Source organism: Balaenoptera musculus, chromosome 20 (genome assembly GCF_009873245.2).
Source record: "Balaenoptera musculus isolate JJ_BM4_2016_0621 chromosome 20, mBalMus1.pri.v3, whole genome shotgun sequence".
Taxonomy (NCBI): Eukaryota; Metazoa; Chordata; class Mammalia; order Artiodactyla; family Balaenopteridae; genus Balaenoptera; species Balaenoptera musculus.
In genome coordinates, this window is record NC_045804.1 from 30,729,951 (window position 1) to 30,754,961 (window position 25,011).

The window sequence follows — 25,011 nt, forward strand, 5'->3', positions numbered from 1 at the left end:
GATTCCTTCCCAGTTCTCATTCCCTGATGGAAGGCCACTGACACCAACAGCAGCCTAAGCTGAAACTTTCTCTTTAAGCTTGTAGGGTTCGGAGAGTGGAATATTTTGTAGAGTCTATAATATGAAAGAGATTAGGTTGGTGACGTCACAAGAGGTTTTCAACAGTGTGGGCAGAAGCTGTAGCAATGACTAAGGTAGTTGATAAGTAGCACCATAGGAAGTAGTTACTCACCCTGGATAAGCAGGTGGAGAATATTAGTTACAGGTAGGAGGCATTTACAACAAAAATGATTCATTCTAGATTTTAGAATCCCAGGTATTAGCTAACATGGGTCAAGAAAAATTAGAAATAACAGAATTAGAGCAAAAAATAGTTAACCACTTGGCGCACATTGGAATTGGTTTTGATTTCTATTTTTAAATATATGACTAAGGACATAAGCCAGACCGATCCCCCTTTGATCTCTTGTCACCATTTCCAGGGCCCAGGAAGGGCTTGTAGAACTGGGCCCCACTTGACCACAGGAAGCAAGATCTGGAGGCACAGGGAGCCCATCTTATGCTAACTGCCATCGCCTTGGAGACACACCACTCCCCAGCAGGCTCTGGCATCGTGGAAGATTGTTACCATCGCTAATCAGATGTTAATCGAATGCACAAGAAAAGGAAATAAATTCCGCTTCTGAAAGGGCAGCTGGAAAGAGGCTGAAATGCTCCAGCTCGGATTTACATTCCAAAGCAGTCCTAAGGCCAAACACTCCCTGCCGGAGCAGAAGGAAAGCCCCTCTCTTCTTCTCACCTTCGCTGGAAAATAGTTCCCCGGAGGAACCAAGAACTCGCTGGGCGGCGCCACGTGGTCCCTCAGGAAATTGGGGCGAGACAAAGGACGCCGGCTCCTGCGAGGCCTCTCGATTGAAGCCGGTCCCTCCTCCTGTCCATCACCTGCAGCCTTAAAGGGCCAGGGACACACCTTCCCTCCCGGATCTCTGAGGCGGGTAAATAAGTCGGAGTGGAGTAAATATTTCTAGTTACGTGATTCACTCAGTGGTTAAACATTTATTTTGTGGGTGCCACACGCTGACCTAAGCGGGTTATGTGGTTAATGCTCACAGTAACCTGGGACGTGTGTTAACTCCATATTTCCTTCTCTACAAACGGGAGCAGGAGGCGCAGAGAAGAACAGCACCTCGCCCCGTGAGCCGCAGGATCCGCCCCCGGGTCACTCGTCCCCAGCGGTGTCCCCAGGGCCGCCCGGACGGTCCCGCGGCTCGTGGCAGGTGCGCGTGTGCCCGCCCCCTCCGGCGCTCCCGCCTGCGCCCCCCCCCAGGACCCAGCTCGGAGCCCGGCGCCCCGCAGCGGCCGGGGGAAGTGCGGCCCAGGGGGCGGAGCCAGGGCCGTGCGGGTGGAGTCGTGAGCCGCGGCGGCGGAGGCCCGGGCCGGCTCCCTGTGCTACCATGGCGTTCGGGAAGAGTCACCGGGACCCATACGCGACCTCCGTGGGCCAGCTCATAGGTAAAAGGGGGACCCCTCCGGCTCGGGGCCGGGACGCTACGCGTTGACTCTGTTCCCGGCCGCAGAGGATCGCGTGGGTCCGAGTTCGAGGAACTCTTCCCCCCTCCCCCGCAACTTTCCCAGGCCCCGCGCTCCGCTGGTCCCGAGCGGCACCTGTCCCCGCCGACCTCTCTCGAACCCCACCTCCTCACCTCCCGTCTTCCGGTGCCTTCCGGGGTGGGGGTGGGGGTGGAAGCGGACAGGTGGACCGAGGGGATCCAGGTGTGGCTGGGCCTCTACAGGGGCGTGTCAACTTCTGGGCCAGGGGGAGCTCTTCAGAAAGTGAGTCCACCCGAGGGCCAAGTGTTATCCTGCCCGTTTTGCAAAGAGAAAAAGGTTCCAGGAGGTTAAGTGCAGTGACCTCGATGTGACAGGCAGGTCTCCAAACTAGTTCTGACTCCAGGCCCTTAAAACGTGAGTTACTTTTTCGGGATGAACAAAGAGAACGAACATGCCTAGCACTGGAGCGAAGGAAGGGGGAGCCAGGTGCGCTCTGGGGACACAAGAGGCCTCTCCAGGCCACTAGGGGCTACACAGGTGTCTGCCTGACTACTTCCGTCTCCCCGTGGCCGTGCTCTGATCCACGTACGTGGAAGCCGGAGCCAGGGCCTGGCCTGTTTAACAACACCGACTCCCTTCTCCTTGGTCTCTGATACCTCCCTTGGGAACCGGGTGTGGCACCAGTGCATATAGATGCCAAGCAAAGCGTCATCAAGTCGGGGAGCTTAGTGGGACGAGGGAATCATGAAAACCTGGTAGTTATAATAAGGAGGCTCAGATTTGAACAGTTTTGCCTGCAGCTCAGTTAACTGCTGTATGACAAGAGCACATTACCCAGGGACTTCCCTGGTGGTCCGGTGGTTAAGACTTCGCCCTTCCAATGCAGGGGGCGCTGGTTCTATCCCTCGTCGGGGAACTAAGACCCCACATGCTGCGCGCCCAAAAATAAATAAAGAATGAATAAATTAAAGAACAAAAACCAAAACACTACTCAACCTGAAGCTTAGTTCCCATACCTTTATAAGATGGTGAGTGTAACTATCATTGAGGAGGAGATGCTTTCTAAACTGTTGCTGGTCGTATCTCTGTTGGGTATTAAAATGAACCCTGAACAGAAGTGGATTCAGGCTGCATCTTCATAGGCTGATTTATTCTATAATGCTGTGAACATTTACTGACTGCCAGCTATATCCCTGGACCTGGATCAGGCAAAGGTAAGATGTGGTCTCAGCCATCACGGAACGCATAATCTTATAGAGAAGACACACACAATTTTGTACTGGCAATAGTGCAGTACCTTTGCAATAGAAGAGAAGTGTAAAGCACCCAAAACTTATGAAAAGGGAGAACTTAACTCTGCCATGGCTTTTGAAGGGTGAATAGGAGTTTTCTAGGAAGATGGGAAGGTGGGAAGAAGGACAGAATGGGGAGCAAGAAATCTGGCAGAAAGAACCTTGTAACTGAACACAAGATTGGTTAGCCTTGTCCACTTGAATGCCAAATTCAAATAGTGTTTCTCCTAGATGAGGAGCAGTCTAAGCTTTGGGGTTCCCCTAACCAAACCTTTATCCTCTTCATTATCCTTTTAATTTTTGCTCTGTTCCCCTAGAACCTCGTGTTTTCATGCTGAGGGATATTCTCCTTTCTTGTAGTAGAGATGTTAAGCTCATTCAGGTTGAGTGTTCTATTATCCTTCCCAGGTGACATTTTGTATTCTTAAGGAGGATGTCAGAAGAGGGAAAAGCTATCTGAGTGTTTAATGATGGGGTTACAGGTACAGGAGCCTTCAAGTCTGCCTGGTGCAGCTCTGGTTAGTACAGGTGCTAGGAAGTACATAGACAGTTTCAGTAGATCTCTCTTTTTCTCAACACCACCCCCCAAAGGAGAATAAGTGACTTTTAAAAAGCAAACAAAAACTGGCATCAAACATCAAACAACCTAGATTTGAATGCTAGTTCTACCGTGTACTGACTGTGTAGCCTTAGGTAACTTCCTTAACCTCCTTGAACTTCTGTTTCATCACCTCTAACAGTGGGTTAAATGAAATTGCGTAAGATAAAATACTTAGCACTGTGCACTTCATCTTGTAGGTGTCTGTCCTTCTCTGAAAGACAGGCAGGCAGATGGAGATTTAGCTGGGCTGTCCTGGCCCTGCAGCCTTTATTAATAGGTCACTCATTACTGTTGCAACAGAAGCACCTGGGTTTTGACTGATTCTTGAATTACTGGGAATTGCTCAGAAAAAAAATCTCTCTGCTCTTTGGTGATATAAACTTAATGGTACTTGCTAGTGAACTCCAGACAGATTGTTTCAGGAGGACCAGACATGTTTTATTCTGTTGTAGCTCAGACTCAACACAACAGCTTTTTCTTTGCAGAAAAGGCTACATTTGCTGGAGTTCAGACTGAAGATTGGGGCCAGTTCATGCACATCTGTGACATAATTAACACTGCCCACGATGGGTGAGTTCAGTGTGTGGTTCATGTATTTGCCTCTCATAAGAAGTGTCAGAACTACAACACATTTTCTCTTGCAAACTGGTTTTCTTGTTGAAATAGTGTTTCCATCACCCTTTAAGCACCCACTGCCTTTTGAAGACATGTCAGGTTGAAATATTAGGACAGCTGCTTGTTTCAGCATATGGAATATCTGAGAATCCATTATAATTTTTCTCCTCTTTGCCTTTTCCTTAATAGTTTCAAATTTTGTCTCGGTGAGGCTCAAATTCCTTGTTCTTTAAGGAGAGAGGGAGATATTGTTTCCTTTGTTAGGAATTCTTCTTGCTCTGATTGTCAATATTTTATGTTACTGTAACTGAAAAATATTATCAAGAAGCTAGTGGACTCCTGGTGGTGACCTGTCTCTGGGCAGTTGTCATTATCAACCAGGAAATAATCTAGCAGTTGTTTTCCTCTGCCTGTCACAAGGCAATTTTTTTTTTCTTCCGAATGCCAACTCACCCATGTTTATGCTGAGTTTTTAAGCAACGTGGTATCTTTTGTTACACTTCTTAAACTTTAGAGAATTGAAGTTTAAAAAATAAAATCATTAAGAAGGCCATCTATTTAGTGATTTAGTCTGAACTACAGGTTGTTATAAGGGATACAATTCTCTTGATTTTCCTGTGCATTTAAACTAATAATGAACAGCAAAGGAGACTGTCTTAGTTTTTGTTGATGAAGAAAACATTACACTTAATTATTGACTATATCAATGGCAAGTGCTTATGGTTAGTACTTTAAAATATTTATGGTGTTTTCCCTGTAATCTTGTTTACCATATTTGGTTCCTCTAAACCTTTTCTTCACTGATAATACTAATTTCTTCATTGATAATGCAAAAAGGGAAACGCAATGTAAAATTTTTTTCTTTTAAAACAGTGTCTTTATTCTTTTCAACTTTTCTAAGGGTTTAATCTTAGATTTTATATATGATTTTTTAGAAATATATATAATATTATATTTTATAATAGTTACAATTCTAAGTATATGTAATATTATGTAATTATATTATCATATAATAGAAATTCTACCCATGCAAGCATAACAAACAAAATTGGAAGGTAATATGCAAAAAAGGTTTGTATCTTTTTTAAGTTTTGAGGTATAATTGGCATATAGCACTGTATAAGTTTAAAGTGTACAGCATAATGACTTGAGTTACATATACTGCAAAACAATTTCCACAATAAGTTTCGTTAACATCCGTCACCTCATACAGTTACAAAAAATGTTTTTTCCTCGTGATGAGAACTTTTAAGATCTACTCACTTAACAACTGTCAAATATACCATACAGCAGTATTAACTATAGTCATCATGTTGTACGTTACATCCCCATTACTTATCTATAACTGACCATCTCAGAGTAAATTTGGACTGTCTACTTATACATAGTTCCTCCTTTTGTAACATAAAATTGTAGCATATCAGAACCTGACCTGGTTAGTCCTAACTCCTCCTACATCCCATTGCCTATAGGATGCTTAGGAAATACTAATAAAAATAGGTAACATTTTTGGCAACTACATTTCCTGTAACCTGGTTCTATGCGTTGATATGGGCTGTGGGTGTGAGTACATTTCACATATAGTGCTTTCTAGGTAATGATCATCATCTGCATATTTTATTTGATTCTGACAAGGAGGTAGGTGGTATTGTCTGCCTAGATGTATGAGGAAACGGGTGTAAAAAAGTTAAGTCATCTGCCCAGCGTCACACAGCAGAACCAATACCTTGGTTGTCTCCTTAGCCGTTCCTCTTTCCACACTGCATGCTGCTTTTCAGAGACTACTTGCTTTCAGCAATGGCTACGTTGATGATTTTACTGTGTTTATTGCCACAGGCCAAAAGATGCAGTAAAAGCTTTGAAAAAAAGGATTTCCAAAAACTACAATCATAAAGAAATCCAACTTACCTTGTCAGTAAGTATTTACTTTAACGTTAAATTAAGACTAGGATTTTCCAAGCTACTGTCACGTTTCTAATTTTGGGTATAAAAGATACAAATATTCTGAGATAATTAATAGGTTAGCAAAAAGTTATTTACAGTATGAATTAAAACTATTCATTTATTGAGAATTGCAGAATCAAGGGAGTTTCGTTGATTGTAATAGCATTTAATTCGGTGGAAAGTGAGTGTTCCTGGAAAAGCATATTTTCCTGCTTAAGAGATGGGAACTGGTAATGAAAAACCTGTAGGTACTGAGTTGCTCAAGAACTTTGTGTATGTGTTACACATGGGGAGAATTGAAGCTTGAGAAATGCCTCCCCGTCATCTTTCTACCTCATTTGAACACCTCTGTGGAATTCTGAGATGCTGGAGGCTCTTTAGGGTTCAGCCAAGTTTTGCTGTTTGGTATAATTTGGAGAATGTTCTCTGTTGATTTAAACAATTCTCCTGTGCACCTTATCGCTTGATTTGGGTGTGGACATTTATTTGACATGTTCCCATTTTCCCCCAACCTTGGCCGTGTGACCTCTTCAGTTGCTTGGTGAGTTGCCCATTTTACTTCAGTATGTTTTGCAAACCCTGCCTGCTGCCTGAGAGTGAGCTGCGTGGCTTTCTAGTTTCTTCTGTGTGCCTTTGCTGACCTCAGCCCAGCCCCAAGCCACAAGTGGTTATGGCACTACTCTGCCAGCATCACACTGCTCTTAGGGGACTTGGATGTGTTTATCTAGAGGGCTATGGAACAGAGGTGGGCACAGCCCCCCTTTTCTAGCTTCAGGGGGAAAAGAATTTATCACATCTTGCTTACTTGGAGAGTAACTGAATGAGGAAAAATGAATTGAAGTCGTAATGATACTATCACTGAAGAAACCCTTCAAGTTGGGGTCTGAATATAGTTTTAGAGGGATTTTCCTCTTTCACCTTTTTGGACCTCTCCCCTGTCCTTTACCATAGCAGCCTCCTCAGGGAGGTCACGGAATGCAGGCAACTGGAGAGAGAGGACTAAGGCGCTTGAGTAGAAATGTCAGAACAATGGGTTGGTGGTGGAAATAAACCTTTGCCTGGTACCTGGTCGATGCTTTCAACAACCCTTTGAAGAAGTTGTATTATTGACTCCACTTCAGAAATGAAGAAACTGAGACTTAGTGAGGTTAAGTGATTTTTTTTTCCCCCCTCCAAGATTTCAGTAGCCTAGGCAAGATTTCAATCCAGTTCTCAGATTCTAAATTCCATGCCCTTGCCCCATACCACCTTGCTTCTCAGAACAAATCAAGCCCCTTGAAAGAAAAGAGTGCTGTGTTTCATTTGTGTTTTCAACTCCTTTCTACATGGTGGAAGACCTAGTGCATCAGTGTACCGGGTGTTGACTAGTTAATGATTGAGTATCCTTCAGCCCCCATCCCACTCTCCTAGCATCCAGGAAGGACTCAAGGAATGTACTGTAGAATTGGGTTAGAAAGATACGTAGCTGTGCCCTAAAATGAAGTGGATCTAGGATATCTCAGGGCTGCTGAAGGTTAGGATAATTGACTGAGTAACCTAAGGGCAGAAGATGAATTTATGCCACTTTTGTATTTCAGCATGCGGTATTTCACCTTCTTACAGTTGTTTATTCTATACAATGTGTTTGTCTCTTTCTCAGTTGTAGCCAGCCTACGTGACATTTCCATGGTTGCTTCTTATCCTTAGCTCCATATCCTCCTCCATCATGGTTCCTTCCTTCTGGGGATGAACCAAGACTCTTCCCTGGGGAATTTGACTTATTCCAGAGTGTTGTCTCTTTTAGCCCTCCATCTCTGAGTTCCCACTCTTTCTGTCCTTCCGGTAGTCTGATCTCTTAGGCCTTACTCCCAGCTAGCTGCCTGTTCCCTGTTCCACCTCAGGTAACTACATCCTCCACCTCCTAATTTCCACACCAGTACGTGAGAACAAGCGAATCTAAAACCTGTGCCAAAGTAAGGGTGAGAGTCACAGGTTGGGGGTCATTGTTAGGGGCAGAGTTCATTAAGGTGCCTACTTCTTGGATTTTCTTTGAATTGGTCTTTGACTCTTGATAGCTTCATGCAGATTTCCCCATGTTGTATAGTCAATGGCCCAGTCACCTCACCTCACACTACTCACTGCATTGTAGTGGTGTCTTTAAGGCTTCAGAACAGACTTTAATATTAACTTAAGCCAGACTTAATTATGAGAGAGATTAGTCACAGAATCATCCAGTGTCTGTCAAAGGCAATTATATGTTTACCAATAAACTCTTTAAAAATGAATCCTCATATATTACATTTTCATTTTATTACTGTGAAATGATGAGAGGCTGTCAAAGTCAATTATAAATATCCTTTGTATTATCTGTCATTTGGGTTCTCCATGGACTTGTTAGCCTTGATTAGGTCTTTGACGGGATCTGACTAGCCTGTGATTTCCTACCATCAGTTGGTGGTGCAGTTTTGTCAAGAAGCCAGTAGTTTTGTCTTATTTTTAAAAGCATTTTGTTACCAGGCTTTATAACTCGTAGCCAGAGGCTAGTGTTTTCTTGAATGAGTCAATTATAAGTCTCAGCAAGATACTGTTATTGTCAAGAGGAAAGTGATCGAACAGGTTCCTAGGAATCAGTTTATTAATTGGAGCACCCCCTAGGTGGTGAGCTCTGAGGGCTTCAGAATAAGTGTAAAATGTGTTTATTCCTTCAGAAACTTAGAAAGTAAGCTCATCCCCTAAGGTAGCCATACCTTGGCGTGGTTTTCAGTTCTGGATGGCCCCAAAGCCTGGTTTACTGTGCTTGGTTTAGAAATTTACTATTAGAAATAAAACTACCACGGCACTCTTTTTTATTTTCCAGCATTTCTGAAAAGAATACTTATATCAGCTCATCAGTATATTCTCTCTTGATGGGAAATTATCCATGGAAGCAGATGATCACAGTACTTACCATTTATTAAGGTCCTGCTAAGTGTCAGGCTCTTCATATACATTATATTTCACTTAAGCCTTACAGCAGGTCTCTGGAGGAAGGCATGCTCATTTTGCAGATGAGAATCCTGAGGCTTAGTCAGGATAAGTGATTTGCCCACCCAAGTGCAAAAGGAGATCTGTGAAGCCTCAAGTCAGCATCCTGTCCAGTCTCTCAGTTCTTGGCTCCTAGGTTCTCTATTCCACCTAAGATTATGGTTTCTTGATTGTCCTGTTTGCAAAAATAGGTTATGTGAACACATAAATTGCACCAAAGCCCAATTCCAAAATGTGTAGAAGCAAGGTATTTAATTTTTCTTATTCACCACTATAAGTTTTATTGCTTAGTTAAGGGGGCTGGGGTGTGAAAGAGGTACTGGTGACATATTGTAAGAGTGTGAAGGAATTGGTCCTGACATTCTGATTCCAATGGGAAAACACAAAGGGCATGATCTGTGATCTCCAGATGTTAACATTCTCAGCATTTCATGTTGACTCTTTGATTTTGTGCAGGTAACCTTTTGGGAATGTTACCCATTATCATAAAATCTTGGTGCTCCAAAACATAAAAAGTGTTTGTGGAATATTTGGCATTCATTTTACTGTTAGGGAAAATGAGACTTGGAGGCAAAGTATCTTGCCTAAGACTGCATATCTGCTTGCATGAAGTATTTTTATAAATTCCTATTGAACTAGAGGCACTTTTCCTCTCAGCATTTCATCTGATAAAAACTCATCATAATAGTATATCAAGCAAAAAGTCATTTGTTATTCAACTTTTCAGCTTGTCTTTTTCTAAACAACTTGCATTTAAAATACAATAGATTCATCTTAGTATGTTTTGGATTCTGATTTTACTTTCCTTTGCCTTAAAGGTTCTCCCTGTATATTTCACAAAGCTGCATGTGCTCAGCTTCTGTATTTTATGGTTGCATTTTTAGCCACATTGCCCTTAAAACTGCAGCTTTCATACCTTCTTCTTTTTGTATTGCCATTAAAGTGACACAATACAGAGCATGGTGTAAAGTCAGTTTTCAGGGCTTCTTTTCTGCAAAGATGATTATACCTATCCTGGTCACGTTATGGTTTTTGTGACCTCCGAGAAGGTGGTAGCATGGGAACTAGAGATTTAATTTTATTTTTAGATCACTTTTAGAAATCCACTTTCTGCATGCAGTTCTTCAATACCAGCTCATTCTTTCTTAGCCTGACTTCTGCTTATGTTGCTTTACTGAAAATCTTTTTTTCAAGGTGACTGATGACCCCACTAATCAACAAACCTAGCTGGGTTTTTCAGTCCATATTCTTAACCATTTGACACTCCATCCTCCTAGAAACTCTGCCCTCTTTTGACTTTACCAACATTATGTTCTATTTATCTTATGCATCCGTTTCTGTTGGTTGCTCTTTGATTGCCTTTCCTGAGCGTCCTTCTAGCCTCACAGGTGAACCCCTTTGTCCCTTCCTCTTTGCTTATCCGAGGCAGCCTTGATTACTCACTTTTGGCCTAACTCTCCCCTGAACTATAGCTGTGCATGTACAGCTCTCAGCAAAAAATCTCTACTTGAATGTCTCATTGTCCTTTTTGTCTTAGTCGTCTTGAGCTGCTCTAACAAAATACCATAGATTGGGTGGCTTAAACAACAGGCATCTATTTCTCACAGTCCTGGAGGCTGTGACATCCAAGATCAAGGTGCTGGCAGATCCAGTGTATGATGAGGGCCCACCCTCTGGCTTGTAGATGGCCATCTTCTTGCTGTATCCTCGCATGGCCAAGAGAGAGATCATCTCTCTTATCCCTTTCTTATAAAAGAACTAATCTCATTCATGAGGACTCCACCCTCATGACCTAACTCCCTCCCAAAAGTCCCACCTCCAAATACCATCACATTAGGGATTATTAGGAGGTTCAACATGGGAATTTGGGAGGGACACAAACATTCAGTCCACAGCACTTATAAACTCAAAATATCTAAATTTCAACCCATCATTTTGACCTTCAACTAGTCGTAGTATCCCATCCACTTCCAGATTTCCATCAATCTCATGCAGAGTAACAGTCACTTAACTTTCAGCCTTTCCTTTTCAACAAACCCCGGTTGCTGAAAGTTCTTGCTTCATAATTCTCATGTCTTTCCCTTCCTTGTACCCACATCATCCTAGTTTAGGCCTTTCTGCATCAGGCTGTGCTAGTGGGTCACTGCTGGATCTCTCTATCATTCCAGGGTCTTTGCCCTCCAATTCCCTTTGTAGGGTGCTGCTTGAAAACCTTGTCAGAGTACTTTGCATGCACTAACCTTTCTCTCAAGTTCAGGATAGAGGTGTGATGGTGTCAAAACTAATAAGAACCCTTCAGTGGCTTCTTACTGCCTTCAAGATGATGTTCAAATTCTTTACATTGCCACACAAAATTTCTCTACAGTCTGGATGAAGCCCCTCCAGACTTAATCCACCCACCAACCCAATGTCCCCAGTTTGCTGATGTAAAGAAGCCTCTACAAACTGGACTACTTATTTTCCTCCTCACAGCTCATATGCTTTGTCACCTGTACTTATATTTTTAATACCATTTACCTGTCTAGACTATTGCTCTATACTCATTTGTACTTTTCTTGACCATTTTTCAAAGCCCAGCTTAGAACCACCCTTTTCCAAAAGTCTTAAGACCACCTCGCCCTAAATTGTCACTTCTGCCTATAAAGGTCTGTAGCTGGGGTAACCATGTAATTTTTCATCCAGGCAAGGACATTTTTGAGAGTGAAAGGAGGTATCATCATTAATAAAACCAGGGCAACAGGAGTTCACCAGGACTTTCCTGGCAAAACTAGGAGAAATGTCACCTTGTCTAGAGCCCACATTCTTCGTTTGCACCTCCCATTGGCCCTTGGCATTTACTACCTTGCATAGTTATTAGTTCGCTTATAATTGTGTCCTGGCTCCCCAACAGCACCATCCGCTAAGCAGTTACATTATGCCTTATATTTCCTCACATTCCCAGAACCTAACATTTTGCCGTGTATTTTAGTAGATACTAAATTATGTTTATTAATTGGAATGCTGGTGGAAATCATTACTTAGCAATTTTTACCTAATATTTAGGAGGTGGTTTTGCCAAAGAGATAAAACGTTTAATTTTTCTCTTTAGCTTATTGACATGTGTATGCAGAACTGTGGTCCGAGTTTCCAGTCTCTGATTGTGAAGAAGGAATTTGTTAAAGATAGTCTAGTTAAGCTGCTGAGTCCCAGATACACCTTGCCAATAGGCATTCAGAATAGAATTTTGAATTTCATTAAGGTAAGTCTATTATATATCTTATGGGATGGTGAACATCTAAGATTAGAGATTTAATTACCTAACTCCCAATTGGTTCAGTGATCCTTTACAAACCTGGGATTGAGCCCAAAAGCATTTTTACTGTTCGGTTTTCCATGTAATAATAATTTCTTGGCATTGGATAGTGGCCTTTTTCTGAAGAATTTGTAGTCTTTTCCATACTTGTCTCTCAGTTTCTATCTTATCTACGTCAGATAGGAGAGAGAGTGACGTGTACATTCATTTTGCAAGTGTGGAAACTATGTTCTGGGGTAGATATCTCACTGCTTTCAGAGTTATTTGGCAAAAGAGCTACTGATGCTGTTTTAGAATCTGTTAATTCTAGATTTAGTATAGCAAAAAACAAACAGTAGTATCTGTTCCAGAGTTTCATTAAATTGTTGAGGCATGGCAGTTTGATGATTAAAAATATATTATTCTAATGGCCATCATCAAAAAATCTACAAACAATAAATGCTGGAGAGGGTGTGGAGAAAAGGGAACTCTCTTGCACTGTTGGTGGGAATGTAAATTCATACAGCCACTATGGAGAACAGTATTGGAGGTTCCTTAAAAAACTAAAAATAGAACTGCCATATGACCCAGCAATCCCACTACTGGGCATATACCCTGAGAAAACCATAATTCAAAAAGATTCATGTACCACAATGTTCATTGCAGCTCTATTTACAATAGCCAGGACATGGAAGCAACCTAAGTGTTCATCGACAGATGAATGGATAAAGAAGATGTGGCACATATATACAATGGAATATTACTCAGCCATAAAAAGAAATGAAATTGAGTTATTTGTAGTGAGGTGGATGGACCTAGAGTCTGTCATACAGAATGAAGTAAGTCAGAATGAGAAAAACAAATACTGTATGCTATCACATATATATGGAATCTAAATCTTAAAAAAAGTGGTTATGAAGAACCTAGGGGCAGGACAGGAATAAGGACGCAGACGTAGAGAATGGACTTGAGGACACAGGGAGGGGGAAGGGTAAGCTGGGACAAAGTGAGAGAATGGCATGGACTAATATATACTACCAAATGTAAAATAGATAGCTAGTGGGAAGCAGCCGCATAGCACAGGGAGATCAGCTCGGTGCTTTGTGACCACCTAGAGGGGTGGGATAGGTAGGGTGGGAGGTAGACGCAAGAGGGAGGAGATACGGGGATATATGTATATGTATAGCTGATTCACATTGTTACACAGCAGAAACTAACACACCATTGTAAAGCAATTATACTCCAATAAAGATGTTTAAAATATATATATATATATATATATATATATATAATTATTCTAGTCTCTAAAAATGTACATTCAAAAGTAGCTTTCTTTTTCTGAGTAAGGTACATAATTGTCAATCTCTCATTTTCTGTCACCAGCTTAGGAGTTGTGTTTTGTTTTGCTGCTTATTTATCTCTGGAACTTTCCATCTCTTGAATTCAGACATGGTCGCAGGGTTTCCCAGGAGCTGTGGATGTAAGTGAAGTGAAAGAAGTGTATCTGGACCTCCTTAAGAAAGGTGTTCAGTTTCCTCCAATAGATGCAGCGGCTGAAACAGCCAGACAAGAGGTAGGAGGCCGTTCTTTGACCTGTGTAGAGTAAGACAGTGTAGTGCATGGGTCTTTTCTCATTGAAAGGGACAACCCTAGCTCCACCTAGCTTCACCTAAAAGATTAATCTGTTAGAAGGATACTGTGATACCTCATAGAATACAAGCCACAAGAAGGGTGGTGTTAGCTGGATCTTTGAACAGAGAACCAAGCATTCAAATGCCTTTTTACTCGTCTACTTCCCTTTGATCATCAGCTTCGTTCTTCTCTCTCATTGCAGACTAGCTTTTTCCACATGGTAAACAATATAGCTCCCAAATTTTCATATTATAGCCTTAGCTTTTTCACATTCCAAGTCCAAAATTTCAGAGAAGGGACTCATTGAACCAACCTAGGTCAGTTTTCCATTTCTGCACAAATTAACTAAGGTCATATAAGAACAGGGTTGCTCCATATAGAAATTATTTAAGTAGAGCAGAAGAGGGGCAGGTTTCAAAGGAAAAGATTGGTGCTAGACAGGCAGGGGTCTCTATTATAGGTAGTCATATAATAGATTTGTTTATTAATACTATGCCCATAGAAGAGTTTCTCAATGTTCACATGTATTCATTCTCAAGTTTGCAAGCAACTTTCAAGGTTTTGAACTTAGAACACTTGTAGTGACTGATTATAATTCAGCTCCTAACTTCCTATAATTTCCATAATGTAAAAACAGTAATTCTTCTCTTCTGCATATTGGTGAGTCCTGCCTTGGTAGAAAAAGCAATTCAGGTGTATACCAAAAGTCTGATCTTTGTGAAGGCTTTGTCCTGAGGGCTAACTCTCCCTAGTGATTGAGTCATCTGAATGGAAAAACTGGGCTTGGGGTGGCTGAGTTAATTTAAATAATAATATTTCTATATTTCATGTTGATGGACTGCTCAGATCTCACCGAATACACCACCATCTGTTCCTACTGCACCAGCTCTTTCTTCTGTAGTTCCCAAGAGCTCCACTATTATATTGGTCCCAGAACAGGTAACAACAGCAATGACTGTATTTATTGATGACTTTTTCTGAGTTCTAAGTACTTTATATATAGTTTGTTTATTCTTAACAATATTATCATAAGGTGGAGGTACATTTTAACCTCATTTTACAGAGGAGGGGACTGAAGCTTAGTGATACTGTATAAGTTATGATGGTTCAACTCTAAGTGGAATTAATCCCATGGATTCTGGCTGATTCTAAAAGCCTGAGCTTTTAACAGTTGTGCTAGTCTAGTGGCTTTTGTGGCTTTGTGGAGGCTTGGCTGTGGGATGGATCTTGTGTAAGTTGATTCCTGTTGCTCCTGATAGGACTGTCGGTATGCCATTTCAGAGAGCTCAGTAAGTGGTCATCTTATTACTACTATTAACTGTGCCAACTGAATTACATTTACTTTTTTGTCTATATCTGTTTAATGTTTAGACAAGCAATTATTAAATAAAGCTCATTTCTGTCCTGCTATAAGGGAACTATCATTTAAGACTTTATATTATTATTATTCGGTATTATATAACAATCCATGTCATTAATTCCTCTTAGAATTTAATCCAGAAAGAAAAAAAAGTGTTTCTCTCTTGATTCTTCCTTCTCTAATACCGTGGGACTATAAAATACTCATTTTTTTCTCTCCCATTGGTTTCTAAGAAACCCAGACTAACATTTGCCATTTTCTTCAGGCTCCTGATATGGTCACCTTCTCCCTTCTCCATATTGGTTCCAGTCTGACTTTTTCCCTTCATTAACTTTCCTAGAGCATATTTTTAAATTTATTACAAGAGCTCTCAAGACCTTTTAGAAGGTGACAGATTGTACATTTGTAAAATAATTATATGTACATTTGTATAAATTGGAAAATATTAAATTTTACAAAAGTGTTTTCTCTGCAAGCAAGAAACAAGGTAGCCATTCTTTGTGTCACACTTACTGGTGACTGTGTTGCTCTCGACAGGTTGGAAAACTGCACAGTGAATTGGATATGGTGAAAATGAATGTGAGAGTGATGTCTGCCATATTGATGGAGAATATTCCTGGGTCTGAAAACCATGAAGACATGGAGCTTCTGCAGGTGTAGTATAATTTCAGGGACAGGCAGTCCCTGAAAGTTATTCTCTAAACTTAGAGCCTTGGAGATGGAAGACACCTTAACATTGACTAGTCCATGCTCCAGCATGTTTACTTGATTTTTAAACTTAACAAGAAGCTGCAAGGACGACTTTATCAGAAACGCAGTGGTAACTTAGACGTGGTACTTACCCTCTTGCAATAAATAATTTAACATCATTTAATCATTTATAGCCTAGCCATATACAATCTCTACTAATCTCTGATTGTTTTAAATGTGTAAAAGTTACCTATCTATTCAGCAAACATAATGAGTAACTACAATGTGGTAAAGGATGTAGAAATGAAGAGGCTGTCCTAGTCCTTAAGGAACTTAGGTCTAGTGAGCAAGAGTGTTTTGTAAACAACAAGTTTAATAAAGTATTGATGCTATAATAGAAATTTATTTATCATACTGTGGGTTCAGGGGTGGGGGCAAGGAGAAAGGTGAGGGTTTTTGGAAAGGTTTAGATGGAGGCAGTGCTAAGGCTGTGGAGGAGCAAGTGGACCGTGCATCTGGACGTGTGTGGGCATGTGAAGGACCACGAGCAGCTCATTATGACTGGAGTGGGGGCCCCCCCAGACCCTTTTCTGTGTCTCTACATCCAGTGCACTTTTTCCTTCTAATGGTTTGTTCTAATTATCAATTTTAAATTTTAACACACACTTTAACACATAATTTTAGATGCAGTTAGAGGAAAAAAATCAGTTTCTAAATCTTTTTCTTCCCCCAAAAGTTAAGAAACTTATATTTTTACTTTTCTCTGATTCCCACTCCCCACTTCTCATGTTGTTGTTATCTTTCCTTTAAGTCCTTTGATTGTTAGTAAATAACATTTTTCTTGATTATTGCTTGTTTGGGAAACAGTAAATGGTGTAAAAATGTCCTTTTTCAACATCACCACCTGTATTTAACTGCTATCTCCTTAAATTGTTACTAGTGGTAAACTTTGAGTGTTCACATGTCCAAAGATGTCTTTTGGCTGCCATGTTAAGGGCTCGCAGTTTGGCCTAGGTACAGAATTATTTTCCTTAAGTCCTTCAGAGATATTACTCCATTGTTCTTGCACCCAGTGGTGCTATTGAGAAGTATCATATTTTGTATTCTTGCACCTTTGTTTTATAATCGGTTTTTCTGGTTGTATTTGTGATTTCTCTTTACTTTAATGTTTCTGAAATTTCACTCTACTGTGTCTAGGGATATGTGTGCATGTATGTGCATATGTGTATTTACCTTACTTAACCTGCTTAGTATCAATACTTGATAGGCCTTTTGCCCTGTCAACTTAAGTGTATTTCAGTTCTGGGTAATTCTCAGCTCTTATTTCAGATATTTCTTTTCTAGTATTCTTTCTATCTTTGTATGGAACGTTATTTAGATGATGAAACTTTCAGTTATATTTTTCTTATCTCAACTTTTATATACGTTTTGTTTCTTCCTTCTTTTATGCTGTAGTTCTAGCAAAGCTTTCCCATTTTATGTATTATTTCTCTTAAATGTGAACATCAGATTGTCTATTAGGCCCTCCTAATGAATGTTTTATTTCAACAATTTTTTATTTTAAAAATTTATTTCAATTTTTATAATAGTTCTTTCATGGATATGCTTTCCCCTTTTGTCTTTCTAAGGGTAGTAATTATTTTTAAAGGTGCTTTTCCATTTGCTCTGTGGATTCTCTTTCCTTGGGTACAAGTTCTTTTGTTTATCACCTCTTTCATTTCATTTCTCAAGTATCTGGATAGACTGGTGATAGTGAGCTTATTTTTGTTTGAGACCCCTGACAGCTGGTCTGCATTTCTGTGACCCAGCTTGCCCATGCCAAGTGGAAAACACTGTTACTGCAGCTTGTTCTTAGTACTATTTCTGAGTGTTTCTGGGTTTGCTGCTGTTTTCAGAGTACGTAGCATTGGCATGGGATGATGCTGGGTGGGTTATATTGGTAGCTGGTCTTCTGAGTTATGTGCTTCCTATTTTTCCTGGTTGCTACCAGCAACTGGAAACAGTGCCCTATGTCTCTGTCCCAAGCATTGCTCCCACTTAGACACAGATGCTCCTGCCTCAGCTATCTGGTCTCACATGGGGAGAGAGGCGTGAGCACAGGTTGTCTTGCCCAGTTGTCTCACTACTGTACCTCAGCTGTTTGTTTGCTGCCCCTCATACTGTCTTCTTCTGGCTTCCGCGGTCTCTAGTCATGGAGCATCATGACTAGATGCACAGGTTATTGCAGGTTATTGCAGACTTGATATGCCATACCTGAGTGGGCTTAATCCAGGTGGCAGAAGGAAGCCATTAAAGGGACATAAGCTGAAGGACTGCATAACCAGATAAAACTTTAGAAAGATTCCTCTGGTGAACATTGAGATGACAAATTCTGGGGGAAGCAAGACACAACTCTTGGAAATAATTTAAGACAGCATTTCCTACTAGTCTTATGTTGTGTACTATGTGGGGAATATGACATCTGTGGTCAAATAAGTTCCAAAACCAATTGTTTACTGTACTTCTCCTCTTGGAGGGTCAAAAAGTCCATTAGTATAGTAAAGGCTCTAAGAGTCTTTTTTTATTGAAGTATAGTTGATTTACAATGTTGTGTTAGTTTCAGGTGTAGAGCAAAGTGATTCGGTTATATCAATACATATATATGTATATATCTATATTCTTTTATTTGATTCTTTTCCATTATAGGTTATTACAAGATATTGAATATAGTTCCCTGTGCTATACAGTAAATCCTTATTATCTATTTTATATATGGTAGATATATTTTATATACTGTCCTAATTTATCCCTTCCCCTTTGGTAACCGTAAGTTTGTTTTCTACGTCTGTGAGTCTGTTTCTGTTTTGTAAATAAGTTCATTTGGACTATTTTTAGATTCCATATATGAGTGATATCATATAATATTTGTCTTTCTCTGTCTGACTTACTTCACTTAGTATGATCATCTCTAGGTCGCTGCAAATGACATTGTTTCATTCTTTTTTTTGACTGAGTAGTATTCCATTGTGTATATATGTATATACCACATCTTCTTTATCCATTCATTTGTTGATGGACATTTAGGTTGCTTCCATGTCATGGATGTTATAAATAGTGCCGTTATGAACATTGGGGTGTGCATCTTTTTGAATTAGAGCTTTTGTCTTTTCTGGGTATATGCCCAGGAGTGGGATTGCTGGGTCATATGGTACTCTAGTTTTGGAAGGAGCCTCCATACTGTTTTTCCATAGTGGCTGTATCAGTTTACATTCCCACCAACAGTGTAGGAGGGTTCTATTTTCTCCATACCCTCTCCAGTATTTATTATTTGTAGATTTTTTGGTGGTGGCAATTCTGACCAGTGTGAGATGATACCTCATTGTAGCTTTGATTTGCATTTATCTAATAATTAGCAATGTTGAGCATCTTTTCATGTGCCTATTGGCCAAATGTATGTCTTTTGATTGGATTGTTTGTTTTTTTGTTATTGAGTTGTATGAGTTGTTTGTATATTTTGGAAATTAAGCCCTTGTCGGTCATATTGTTTGCAAAGATTTTCTCCCAGTCTGTAGGTTGTCTTTTTGTTTTGTTTATGGTTTACTTTTCTGTGCAAAAACTTGTAAGTTTGGTTAGGTCTCATTTGTTTATTTCTATTGCCTTGGGAGACTGACCTAAGAAAACATTGCTACAATTTACATCAGAGACTGTTTTGCTTATGTTCTCTTCTCGGAGTTTTATGGTGTCATGTCTTATGTTTAAGTCTTTAAGCCGTTTTAAGCTTATTTTTGTTTATGGTGTGAGGGAGTGTTCTAACTTCATTGATTTACATGTGACTGTCCAACTTTCCCAGGACCGCTTGCTGAAGAGACTGTCTTTTCTCCATTGTATATTCTTGCCTCCTTTGTCAAAGATTACCTGACTGTAGGTGTAGTGTGACCTATGTAGGTGTGACCGTGGGTTTATTTCTGGGCTCTCTATTCAGTTCCATTTATCTATATGTCTGTTTTTGTGCCCATACCACACTGTTTCAGTTACTGTCGCTCTGTAGTATTGTCCGAAGTCTCCAAGGGCTATGCCTCCAGCTTTGTTCTTTTTCCTCAGGATTGCTTTGGCAATTCTGTGTCTCTTGTGGTTCTGTATAAATTTTAGGGTTATTTGTTCTAATTTTGTGACAAATGTTATGGGTAATTTGATAGGGATCACATTAAATCTGTGGATTGCTTTGAGTAGTATGGCCATTTTAACTATATTAATTCTTCCAATCCAAGAACATGTGATATCTTTCCATTTCATTGAATCATCTTTGATTTCTTTTATCAGTGTTTTATAGTTCTCAGCATATAAGTCTTTCATCTCCTTGGTTAGGCTTATTCCTAAGTTTTTTTTTTTTTTTTGATGCAATTTTAAACAGTATTTTTTTTTACTTTCCCTTTCTGATATTTCATTGTTAGTGAAAGAAATGCAACAGATTTCTGTGTATTAATCTTGTATCCTGCTACCTTGCTGAATTCATTTATCAGTTTTAATAGTTTTTGTGTGGAGTCTTTAGGGTTTTCTATATAGATATCCTATTGTCCACATATGACAGTTTTACCTCTTCTCTTGCTATTTGGATACATTTTATTTCTTTTTTTTGTCTGATTGCTCTGGCTGTGACTTCCAATACTGTGTTGAATAGAAGTGGTGAGAGTGGGCATCCTAGTCTTGTTCCAGAATTTACTGGGAAGGCTTTCAGCGTTTCACCATTTAGTATTATGTTGGCTGTGGGTTTGTCATAAATGGCTTTTATAATGTTGAGATATGTTCCCTCTCTACACGCTTTGGCAAGAGTTTTTATCATGAATGGATGTTGAATTTTATCAAATGCTTTTTCTGCGTCTGTTGAGATGATCATGTGGTTTTTGTCTTTTGTTGATGTGGTGTATCACATTGACTGATTTGCATATGTTGAACCATCCTTGTGAGCCTGGGATGAATCCAACTTGATCATGGTATATGATCCTTTTCATGTGTTGTTGGATTTGGTTTGCTAATATTTTATTGAGGATTTTTGCATCTGTACAAAGAGTCTTTAACCCAAAATTTACAGACTTTTTGACTAAAGAATCTCTATTTGCTAAGTATCTGTTAATATCCTATAGAACATCAGAGTAATATGCATTGAGAAATAAATCAGTATTTTGGATCAGTGGTTTTAAGTATATTATTTTTAAGATATTTTACTTAGGAACGTTATATCATTTTGCTAATGATTCTTATGGTTCCTGGCCTTGGGCAAGTCATTTACTATCATTGGACTTAGTTTCTGTATATATAAAATGAAGAGCTAAGATAAGAGCTTAGCTCTTCATTTATACATCCAAGTTATGAGGAGATTAAAAAGAAAATTAATCATAGAGTTCCTATGTAGTAATCCCTTTTTAAAAATCCACAATCGAAGGCATTCACAGATATAAATTTTGTGACTCATTATGTTAACAAGCATGTTAAACTAAAATTTAAAAAGTAAATATCAAAGTAAAAGGGTATGTGGCAGATAATATTTTTCGAAAATGGACATGGCAATATTCCTAGTTCCACACAGTCTTCCCAGCCTTTCAGAGCTCTCAAATGAAGTGATAGGATTTTTCTCTCATGTTTTTATCCATCTGTGGCAAACAATCAATCCTTCAGTAAAATGTACACTGAAACATCCCATTCAAATATGTGAATCCAGTTTTATTTGATGCCATCCTGGAGTGCACTGAAATGCCTTTTTGTGTCCAAGTCTTCGGGTGCAGATGTTTGGTTGAATTTTGCAAGGATAATGCTGATTTGCTGGTTGCTGTTTTGATGCCAGAGCTTAGGGCTGTGTGTTGCCTTGAATAATAAAGAGACTTGGGCTGTAAATCAACATTAGAACACTACTCATGGCCAATTCAAGTTGAATGGTTCTGGCCCCAGGTCAATTTGTTTATGGAGCCTATTGAATGTATAACTTTATTTTTCTCTCTTAATGCTTTTTGTTAGTAACAGATAGAGAGCTGGTACGGGGAGCACTGTTTTTAAATTCTTTTGACAGGTATTTGAACTTTTTCTTGTAATCTAAATAACCTCATAAAAGAAAACTGTTTCTCTACTCACAACACTTCAGACACCAGGTCTGAAGTTTTTTCCCTCACATTAAATCTTTCTGGCACTAGCTACCCAGAGATAGCACAGACCCCACATGTTAAGAGGCTTAGTCCCGCAAGACTGCCCCCACTTCAGACGCCAATCACAAGTAGCGGGTCCCCAGGTTACCCACACTTCTGTCCCATTTTGGCTACAAATCAAATTGGGGGTCCCCGTGATCCCCTCCTCAGGTTCAGTAATTCGCTAGGATGGCTCACAGAATCCAGGGAAACACATTACTTACTATTACCAGTTCATTATAAAGGATACAGATGATAGCCAGATGAAGATGTCAAGTGAAAAAATGCACAACCTAAAAGTTTGTTTTTTTTTTTTTTTTTTTTTTTGCTGTGCTGGGTTTTCATAGCGGGCTTCTCTAGTTGTGGCACGCATGCTCCAGAGTGCGTGGGCTCAGTAGTTGTGGCGTGTGGGCTCTTTAGTTGTGGTGCGTGGGTTTAGTTGCCCCACAGCATGTGGGATCTGAGTTCCCTGATCAGGGATCGAACCCACATCCCCTGCATTGGAAGGTAGATTCTTAACCACTGGACTACGAGGGAAGTCCCTAAAAGTTTTGAATTATGTTTTATTCGGTGGACAAAACTGAAGACTTAAGCCCAGGACACAGCCTCTCAGATAGCTCTAAGGTACTACTCTGAAGAAGCAAGGGAGGAGCCAGGATATATAGGAGTTTTTCTTAACAAAGACCAGGTAGTTGGAACATCAAAAGATTACTGTTAATGAAAGAAAACCAGATATCTCAAGTTAAAGAATGTAGTGCTTTTCTATGTTTGCACAGATAACAGGAGTCTGGGCTCACTGAAGTCATTCCTTTGATATACACCTCAGCTATCTGGGGCCAGCATCCTGTGCTTTCTCATCCTCACTTTCCTCAGGGTACACTCTTGGTGGGTGGCTGCAGAGGCTGACTGCTAGATGGTGGGCATCCTGTTTCTATCTTGAGTTCCTTCAGGGCTCACCATCGGGGAGGCTGTAATGTGATGGCTTGATGGCTGCAACATCCTTTGTTTACTGATATGGCAGGTGACATTTTTTCGTTGTTGACAAAGAATACGTGCAGCAAGGTCTGGAAGGGTCCCGAGCACAGGAGCTTCTGTCCCTGTGGAGTTGGAGTTCACCACCTTCCCAGCATCTGAATGTGTTCACCACCTAGAAGCTCTCTGAACCCAGTAGTTTAGGGTTTTATAGAGATTCCATTACAGAGGCATGATTTATTTAATCATTGGCCACTGGTGATTAACTCAACCCCCAGTCCCTCTCCCCTTCCTGGAGGTTGCAAGTTTCAACCTTCTAATCACAGGGTTGGTTCCTCTGGCAGCCAGCCCCCATCCTCCAAGAATCACCTCATTAGCATAAACTCAGGCTTGGTTGAAAGGGGCTTCTTATCAATAACAAAAGATGCTTCTCTCATCCTGCTGCTCTGGAAATTCCCAGGGTTTTAGAAGCTCTGTGCTAGGAACTGGGGATGAGGACCAAATATATATTTCTTCTATCACAATATGCTGTCCCACTATGGTCAATCTAAAATAATGTGATGGAATCTAAAAATGAAACCAGCAAAGATAGACTATGGAGAAATAAAGTAATTCTTTAGTTTGTACTTTTTCAGAGGTTTTCTCACAACTGTGTAAACCAGCGGTCTCCAATGTTTTTGGCACCAGGGACCGGTTTCGTGGAAGGCAATTTTTCCAGGGACTGGGGCTGGTGGGGGGATGGTTTCGGGATGATTCAAGCACGTTACATTTATTGTGCACTTTATTTCTATTATTATTACATTGTAATATATAATGAAATAATTATACAACTCACCATAATGCAAAATCAGTGGGAGCCCTGAGCTTGTTTTCACTTGCCACTCACTGATAGGGTTTTGATATGATTCTGCAAGCAGTTTATTTATTATGGTCTCTGTTCAGTCAAACCTTTCTGCTAATGATAATCTGTATTTGCAGCCACTCACCTGCGCTAGCATCACGGCCTCAGCTCCACCTCAGATCATCAGGCATTAGATTCTCATACAGAGCGGGCAACCTAGATCCCTAGCATGCACAGTTCACAGTAGGGTTCGCGCTCCTATGAGAATCTAATGCCGCCACTGATCTGACAGGAGGCAGAGCTCAGGCAGTAACAGGAGCGATGGGTTGTGAGCGATGAGGAGCGGCTGGCTGTAAATACAGATGAAGCTTCGCTCATTTGCCCGCTGCTCACCTCCTGCTGTGCGGCCCGGATCCTAACAGGCCACAGACCGGTACCAGTCTGTGGCCTGGGTGTTGGGGACCCCTGGTCCTGGTGTAAAATCTACAGATTAGTGGAGTTAGGGCCCCCAGATAACGCTGGCTTCCTGCCTAGCTTCCCCATGTAACCGCAGGGGCTTTTGGAGGCTTCAGCATGAGCCTGGTGGGGGGGTCATCAGAGTTGGGGTAGTGGGCAAGGTGGGAGGCATTGAGGGCCCAGGAGCATTACAGGGCATACAGAGTTTATCTGTAAAGAAGTACTAAAAGTATCTGAAATCCACTGTGATAGTTGTGAAACAGACACTGTTTTTTCCCCAAACTAGCTAATAACCACTTTTTTTCTTTTAGCTTGTTAAAATAATTTACCTCCTCTTCCCCAAACCCCTTTGAAATGACAGACAAAATATGAAAATAAGAATAAATTCCAAGGGTTACAGGAGAGCCTAGACAGACCAGCAGGGGACCAGAAGAGTGAGAATATTCAGAGTCCAGTAATGTAGGTGGGATCAGCCAACTGAGGTACATACAGCCCCAGGAGAAAGAGACCCTTACACTGTGACTTTCCTCAGAAGAAGCCTATAGTAACCTCAGAATCAGAGTAAGATTGGATGGGCCTTAGGCACTCACATGGACATGAGTCTGTCTTCTGCTGTCCCAGCACTATACCT

The 25,011-nt window shown here is 40.6% G+C and overlaps 1 protein-coding gene across 5 annotated transcripts in view; it reads left to right on the plus strand.

Annotated features, from left to right (window-relative positions):
• The first annotated feature begins 1,157 nt into the window (after positions 1-1,157).
• The window catches only part of TOM1L1 (target of myb1 like 1 membrane trafficking protein), a 53,840-nt gene continuing 29,986 nt past the window's right edge, over positions 1,158-25,011 (plus strand). The window contains exons 1-7 of one of the 5 annotated variants that reach the window (XR_005017696.1): positions 1,158-1,512; positions 3,930-4,014; positions 5,896-5,974; positions 12,095-12,244; positions 13,725-13,850; positions 14,747-14,848; positions 15,807-15,923. Coding sequence is in view for 4 of the 5 variants with exons in the window: in XM_036835715.1 (XP_036691610.1) it covers positions 1,455-1,512; positions 3,930-4,014; positions 5,896-5,974; positions 12,095-12,244; positions 13,725-13,850; positions 14,747-14,848; positions 15,807-15,923 (717 nt within the window). In the remaining variant the exon portion in view is untranslated. Of the gene's footprint in view, positions 1,513-3,929; positions 4,015-5,895; positions 5,975-6,537; positions 6,545-12,094; positions 12,245-13,724; positions 13,851-14,746; positions 14,849-15,806; positions 15,924-25,011 lie in introns of all 5 variants that reach the window. The other 4 variants (XM_036835716.1, XM_036835715.1, XM_036835718.1 and 1 more) reach the window with 4 other exon arrangements.